This window comes from Episyrphus balteatus, chromosome 1 (genome assembly GCF_945859705.1).
Source record: "Episyrphus balteatus chromosome 1, idEpiBalt1.1, whole genome shotgun sequence".
Lineage (NCBI taxonomy): Eukaryota > Metazoa > Arthropoda > Insecta > Diptera > Syrphidae > Episyrphus > Episyrphus balteatus.
This window is the reverse complement of record NC_079134.1, coordinates 157,850,133-157,858,281: the sequence shown is the minus strand read 5'-3', so window position 1 is coordinate 157,858,281 and position 8,149 is coordinate 157,850,133. Positions and strand designations below refer to the sequence as shown.

Sequence of the window (8,149 nt, the reverse complement as noted above, 5' to 3'; positions counted from 1 at the left end):
AAATCGGTTTTGAAATTGGTTCCCGATGACTGAATGTTTGTTTGAAGTTTCAAACACTTGACACATTTATGCACTAATCCAATGATTTAATACTACACATATTTATAAATTTACCATTTAATCATCTTATGTTATTTATCAAAATATTTTTTTGTCATTTCTCATCTTTAATCAAATAATTTTGTATCAGTCATCATTTATGTTTCATCAATTATTTGTAATCATTTATGAATTACACTGTGTTACAAAATAAAAATCATGTTAATTACTTTGGAAATGACCTAGCAGAGGTTGTAGGTATTACTGAGTACATCATATTTCGGCACTTGAAATTTTTCGTAGACCCTCACAATTTCAAGTTATCGTCAAAAAACAGTTTTTCAATGTTTTCAGATTTCAACGATTTTTTACTCAGCTATTTTTCGGTCAATTTCTGATTTTTTTTTTTTTTTCTAAACAGAAGACTACTTTTTCTTTTTGAAAATATTTTTTTATTATGCTCAAGCACCAAATTGGGTGTAGATTTTATGGGCTGAATCTCAAAGTACAACATTTTTCACCATTTTTTAGAGTTCGGAGACCGTTTTAAGCTTCATTTTGTGTTTTGAAACACAAAATTCTTTTAAAAATTCGTAAAAAATATTAAATTAAACAATTTTTTAGGTTTTGATGGCTTAATTGAAAGATAATAACACAAGTCAACAAAAAAAAAAGTGTCAATACTTTTGACCGGATCTGCCTATCTTTATGGATTTTGACGTGCTGAATCCGAATCTTGAGTCAATTTTGCCCAAAACACCCTCAAAATTTTGATAAAATTTCAAAAAATCATGAAAATTGGGGATTTTTGCAATAAATTGAAATTTCCTTCTCAAGTAAAAAAACCATAACTTCCTAAAATTCTAACTGTTTTTAATGAGTAAAAGCTTTCTTGATTCAGCATAAATAGAACAATAAAACTGTTTATAAAAAAAAATTTCAAAACACAAAATAAGCTTATAACGGTCTCCGAACTCTAAAAAATGGTGAAAAAATGTTGTACTTTGAATTCATATAAAGAAAAAAATTAAAGATATTTAGTTAATTTGAAAAACAATATATACATATATTTTCCTCAATTTTAAATAAACTCTTCAAGGTATTGTTTCTTTAAACATTTAACTTATTTATTGTATATGTAAGAATTTTACCTTAATTGTGACTCTTTAGATATATAAACACCTTATTCTAATGTGAAGAAAGTAAAGAATAAAAATAATAACTTGCCTTGGCAACATAAAATTAAAAAAAAAAATTGGTATTAAATTTAATCTGTGATGTTTACTAAAATTTAAATCAAAAAAGACACGAAGAAATTGTCATTTAAGTATCATACTTTTTATAAAAAAAAAAACTGATCTGAACTGAAAACTTGAATTAAAATTAGAAAATTATTCTTATTAATTATTCGCTTATTAACTGATATAAAATTTAAAAAAAATAACTTTTTTATTTAAAAATATATTTAGTTTTAATTAAATTAAAAATAATTTCATACGTATCCAAAACAATTGAATGACAATTTCCAGAAAAAAAAATACTTTGATTCAAAATTATTAATGGAAAAAAACGCAGAAAATTCACAATTTATTAATCAATAAAAAAAAATTCAGGTACAAAATACATAAATGCAAAACAAAAAAATAAGTGTAAATTAAAAGAAAAAACAAAAAAAAAACATTTTCAACATACAATATAGAACAATAAGTTTTAACAAAACAACAACAAAAAAAAATCCCATTATTTTCTAATCCCTCTTTCGATAAAAAAAAATAAAATAACAAATATGTAAAGATATATTCAATTATTTATACAACAAAAAAAAATTCAAAGTAAAAAATAAAATATTTTTTTTAAGTACAACAGAAAAAAAAATAAGAAAATATTTAAAATTTATATTTTTCGAATAAAACATACATAGACGTAAAAACACATAAAATATTTTGGCAAAACATACATATAAAACCCAAATAAACAGAAAATATAATTAAAAAAAAAGCTTATATAATCTTTCACTCCGATCCAAAATCTCTGTTTTTTTTTAAGATAAAATGAAAAGTTTTAAAGTAAAAAATCTGTAAAACAAAAACAAAAAAAAAAAGCTAAATTGATAGATTCTTCTTTAGTCAACCAGAATCTTGGTATTTTGACAAGAAAGAGAAATAATAAATAAATAATGAACAAAGATTTGGAAATAAACATAAAAGTTGCAAGGTGCTAGTCTTTAATTAAACGTAATAAAATAATAATATTAAACACTCACGAATATAACATAACAATTTACTCTTAAATTTGATGGACTTAAATGGTAGAAATTAAATTAAATTAAACAAAAATTTAAAAAAGAAATAAAAACAACTTAACGAAGAAAAATTAAAAAAACAAAAAAAAAATTAGTGACCGACATCGTTTAGATTTTAGCAGTTGCATATACAATACATAAACAAAATATATAAATTAATTATAAATTTAAATTAAAACACGTATAAAACAAAAATAAATTCGATTTTTTTATTCAAATATATTAAAATAAAATGTACTCAAACTATCGTGTAGTGTATATATAAAAAATATTAATACAAAAACAAGAAATTAAATTTAAATTATACTATACAGGAAAACCGATTGTTTTCGAAAGAAAAAAAAAATTGTGTAGCTATAAAATTTGTAAAAATAGAAAAAAAAACAACAAAACATTCAAATTGATTGGATTTACATATATATAAAAAAATTAAAGTAAATTACAACGTTTGCATTAATTATATATATATATATATATAAGTGTATATGTATCGAACGCAAGGGGTTTCAACTTTTAAACTATAGTTTTATATAAATATTTATGTTTTATCCTTGTTTTCTTTTGTTTTTTTTTATATAATATTTTTTTAATATTTTATCTATAAATAATAATGTTATTTTTATATAATTATTATTAAAATTTATGTTTATTATTATTCATATATGTGATCTAAAGTTAAAATTTACATAAATATAATTAAAATTAAACTTAAGCTTTTAAAATATTATTTAAAGTAATGGAAAACACTTAAAAAACAGAGAAACAAAAAAGAAAAAAATATGTGAACATTTTTAAGTTAATCCACATGAATAATTATATTATACACAATATATTATGTTCAAAGGAATGATATGAAATTGACAAAAAAGAAAAATAAAAAAAATGGGGACTACACCTTAAAATTAATACTAAAAAAACAAAAAAAAAAAAAAAATGGATAAATATTTCAATATTTACACAAGCTTTTTATATACATTATTAATGACAAATAAATATTTGAAATGAAAAATTAAACCTGCATTTTTTTATTACGATTTTGATTAAAAATTTTCTATGTAATTTTGCAAATAAGGTGGTACTTTTCTGCTTAAAGGAAATGTCAATTTAAGGTTTGGTTGCTGAGTTATTTGGAGTCCAATTTTTTTTTTTTAATCTTACATTCATTCAGAAACAAATATCTGATGGGGACCGAAGTTTCGATCGCAAAAAGTTTAGGTTTAAAGAAATGAGTTCACAGGGAACTGGCCTATGAACACAAACAAAACTTTTTAACAGGTATTGATATATCGGTAAAAAGTAATAATTTAATTCAATAGTTAAACTTTATTTTAATATTAAATAGTATGAGAACAAAAAGTAAAAAATGTAAAGTTCGTGTCTTTCTTCTAACTGCACGATAACTGTCAGATTATACAAACAAGAAATAACATTTTATGATGATGTGTATGTAAAGAGATATTAGTATATAGGTTTATATAATTAAAGTACAGTGATGTCTATCGGTGGACACAACAGGTATATATTTTTGAGAATTTTCGCAAAAAATGCATTTTGAAAAGTTTCATTCAAATCCATCAAGTAAGACATCAAAAGAAAGGTCTTTTAAAGATCTATGCTGTCTTGAGTTATTTGCAATCGAAATACATTAGCCCATAAAATTAAAGGAACAAAAACCAGGCTGTATCTTAGTAAAAAATGATCGTACATATCATGACAAAACAAAAACATGTGAAAGCTACATTCTTCTAGTTTTAGGATTTAAGTACTAAATGTTTTATTTCAAATGGTGAAACAGCAAAATCATCGGAGCTATCCTAAAACAAAAATTTTTATTTTTTATGATAAAATGATTATTATTCAATTTATTTAGCTTTGAGTTTCTTTTTGTTTCAAAATTCTACGATTTTTTTAGACTGCAATAATATCATTCATCAAACCAAAAACTCCTGAAAACTCCATACTCCTGACTTTGACTATCTATCAATTTTTCTATCAAAATTTTCTACAAACAAATCAAGTTTACCTTCTTTAAAAAATGTTTTCTTAGGCCGTGTGTGAATTGCGTTAAATAGTTAACACCGTGTAAAATTTTTGACATACTATTGAGGTTAATAAAAAAAATTTCAGCTGTATGAATTATTGTTTAAATTTTTTTCTGCCTTTTTTCTGTCATGATACTCCTTTTTAATAAAAAAAAAAAAAAAAAAACAAAACCATCAGCAAAAAAAATTTAACCCAAATTTAACCAGGTCCCAGAGCCCAATAAATTTTTTTCTGTTCTAAGGGATTGAACTTTCGAGATGAATAAAATAACTCATTTTGCAGCTTTAAATGACTTATAGATACTTTAAATCACTATTTTATGAGCCAAATCAAATTCTTTTGAGTTTATTTGAACATTGTATTAATAAATATAGTTTAAATTTTAGAAAAACCCAAAAGTTAAATTTTGGAAAAAAACTTTCATACCATTTTCCGATACTTTTCTTTATTTTGAAAATATTTAAATTTTTTTTGGTTTATCTAGAGGTAATTAATTGAAACGATATATGTAGTAAACTTCCTCTATGCTTATAATATTGCAAAATACCTACTGCAGTAAAATATACTTTAAGATTTTTTATTACGCTATTCTGAAAAAAAATTGACTTACTTTGGCGTAACATTGTTGCCAACCAAGTTTTAAGTTAAACATAAAAAAAAAGTAATAATAAAGAATTACTATATTCAATAAAACTGAATTTACTTTTTCGTTGAATAATATACATTTTTAGTAAATTCGAATACGAAGTAAAAAAAAAAAAAAACTATACTGTGTCGAAGATGAAAATTCATCTTTAAGTTCTTATAATCTCTAAAACGTGACGTCATAGATTTTTTTGACATCAGATTTCTTGATTTGAATTTAAAATATCAAAATCTATTAGAAAGGTACCTTCTAATATGTAGGTAGCTCCCTACTATATTTAAGTTCAACAAAAAATTGAAGAATTTTGTATTATGCTTTACATATTTTTTTAAAAACGTATTTGGCAATAATATAGCTCGAAAATAATTAATTTTACTCAACTAAAACTGATACTAAAATTGTTGATAATTTAAAGGAATCCAAAAAGCTCATATTTAGCTCACTTCTTGCTAAATTGGACTTAAAAAAAAATTTTTTGTTTTCACTGAATACCTTGTTATTTCTTAATCCAAAATCGATCAGCTTTTTAATATCAAGTTATCTAAATTTCTAACTTTTAGCAATACTTTAACCCTTCTGGCAACTATTTTGAATAAAAAAAAAGTCGATCGTATTCCTCTTAAAAATGTCCTCCTGTGGGGCTTATTTCACGACATTTCGTGAAATGATTGCTGGTGTTACTTTGCTAGGATACCTACAAAATTTGAATAAAATAAAACGCATTTTACACCTATGTACTTGTTATGTACTTTGTTTAATTTTTATTTGCATTCTGATAAACTTTAGATTCAACTTCATTAAAAGCCATAAAAACTTTACATTTAGCTTCGGCAACATATTGTGGTGGAAATGTTTTAACTGCTGCAGCCATACTTTCAAAGAAAAGATCAATTGCCTTTTCATGCAACATTGTTGCAGATGCACTATCTCGATCTGTTTGTTTACTTGTTTGTTCAAAAGTTGTTGTATTTTCATTGTCATTATTAGTCTCAATAACATTGTGTTCTATTTGTGCTTCTTCTGCATCAATTTCTTCAATAGTTCTGGCAAAATCTTCTGGTTCCGCAACTGACGATTCATCAATGTAATCTTCTTTAAATACAAAATCATCAGATTTGTCATCATTTATCTCTGCATCATGTTGCTGGGAGTTATCATCGCCATCTGTGATATTAGATGGCGTTGTGGTCGCATATTTTTGTTCATTACCAAGACGTTCCACTGTGATTTTTTCAAAAGTTGGATCATCTAAAAAATCATAATCAATTTCTTCATCAGAATCCACATAATCAACTTCGATCTTATCAACATTCTTTGTAACGTTAATTTTATTAGTTTTTAATTTTATTTGATTCATTGAATCAGAATTGAGGGGAAATTTCTTTGAACAAACTTTAATTTTATTGAGAAATTGTAAACTGTAATATTTTCCATCACGTTGTGGTGTGCTATCTGGATGTCTGCGTCTCTTATGAATGTAATAATCGCGGACAAAACGCCATTTACGTCGAACTTCAAAAACTGAAAATATAGTTGGAAAAAATATTTAAAAATAACCGTCATTTTGATAAATTCACCACAGCAACAAATATGGCAGGTTGGATAACTTTCACCACATATCATTTCCCCTACTCCCCTACCAAACAAAACACTATCTTTTTCTCTTTCATTGCGGAATTCAATGCCTCCATCAAACTTACCTGTTTTGTTCAATTGTTTTGCTAGCATTTGCCAGTATAATTTTCGTATATCAGAATTTCCATATTCACTATGGCTAGCGTCCCAAAGTGCCGGATGTTTTTTTATAAATTCAATTAATTTGTATTCTTCATCGTTTGAGAATGATAATCTTTTATAACAAGTTGTCATTATTTATGTATTATTTTTTAATACAAACAACACCAAAGTAATCACTTCCCAAACAACCATTAGTTTTATACTGAATACATTTGGATTTCCACTCCGGATTTTTGTTTGGCATAAGAGAGGAATTATGCGTTGCGCGTATGGAATTTTGTTGGAAAGAGAGGGGGTGACATTTAAATGACAGTGAATGAATATCATTGCCAGGCAAGAAATTTAATTTTCAATTATGATGGTCGCATCAAATTGCTTATAATTTTGTTGATGCTAAAATTTTAAATTTTTATGTTTTTTAATGGGGAAGTGGGGCAGGACCGTTTTTGTACTACATAGTGTTGTATGGAAAAAATAATATGGACTACACTTGTAATATAAAAGAAGTGCATTTTGGTATGATCGATCTTTTAGTACACTCAGAGAAAAAATAGTTAATATCGAGATAACTATGAAAATAGTTTTAAAAAAAATGGTTATTTGTGACTATTTTAATAGTCATTCTCCAAATTAAGGCTTGGTACGCAGATCGAACTAAATTTTAGCTCCCATACAAATTTTATCGAAAAAAATTAGCTGAGCTAAAAACTTTTCCATACAAATGATAGATAACTTGTATGGGAATTTTATCTCGGCTAAATTTTAGCTCGATCTGCGTACAATTTTAACTAATAAAATAGTTAAATGTGACTATTTAAATAGTCAATAATATATAGCATTCGCACTTTTATTTAAACTAAACACAAATTAGTTTCACCTTTCACAAATATATTTCACCTTTTAGCAAATATATTTCACCTTTTAGCAAATATAATTAAACTAAAAGCAATCATAATTAAACTAAAGCAAACTATCTAAACTTTTCGCAAATCTATTAGGTAAACCTAAACGCAAAATGATTTAACCTTCTTTAGAAAAGGCTTTTGATATCGTGCTATGAAGAATTGATAAGAATTTAGAAGGTGAAATAAGTTTGTGTTTTGGTTAAATAGAATTGCTAAAAGTTTAAATAGTTTGCTTTAGTTTAATTATAATTGGAAAAATGGAAATCCATTTTTTTTTACTTATTACTGCTATTACAATTTTTCTGTTTTTTTTTTCAAAAACGGCAAATTTTTGCAAATTTCGTCAACACGTTTGATATGTAATGTTTAAATAATGTTGCATATTAAAAATTTTCATAAATGTTTTAATTTCTTTGTAATTTAAATAGTTTTCTTTTTGAAATTTCATTTTTGAACGGATTGACTGTTTCAATTACT

At 24.6% G+C, this 8,149-nt stretch overlaps 1 protein-coding gene across 1 annotated transcript; it reads right to left on the bottom strand.

Annotated features, from left to right (window-relative positions):
- Positions 1-5,775: 5,775 nt before the first annotated feature.
- LOC129905931 (uncharacterized) lies at positions 5,776-7,170 on the bottom strand. The gene is made up of 2 exons (XM_055981559.1): positions 6,731-7,170; positions 5,776-6,551 (listed from the first exon to the last, which is right to left on the bottom strand). The coding sequence occupies exons 1-2, from the start codon at positions 6,897-6,899 to the stop codon at positions 5,785-5,787; spliced, it is 936 nt and encodes a 311-aa protein (XP_055837534.1). The 5' UTR covers positions 6,900-7,170; the 3' UTR covers positions 5,776-5,784.
- Positions 7,171-8,149: the final 979 nt, after the last annotated feature.

What these genes read in the sequence shown, in the direction of transcription:
- LOC129905931 (XM_055981559.1), bottom strand. Translation starts at nt 6,899, where the DNA reads ATGACAACTTGTTATAAAAGATTATCATTCTCAAACGATGAAGAATAC. An exon ending in AAAACAATTGAACAAAACAG is followed by an intron (nt 6,552 to 6,730) that starts GTAAGTTTGATG and finishes CTATATTTTCAG; the next exon opens with TTTTTGAAGTTCGACGTAAA.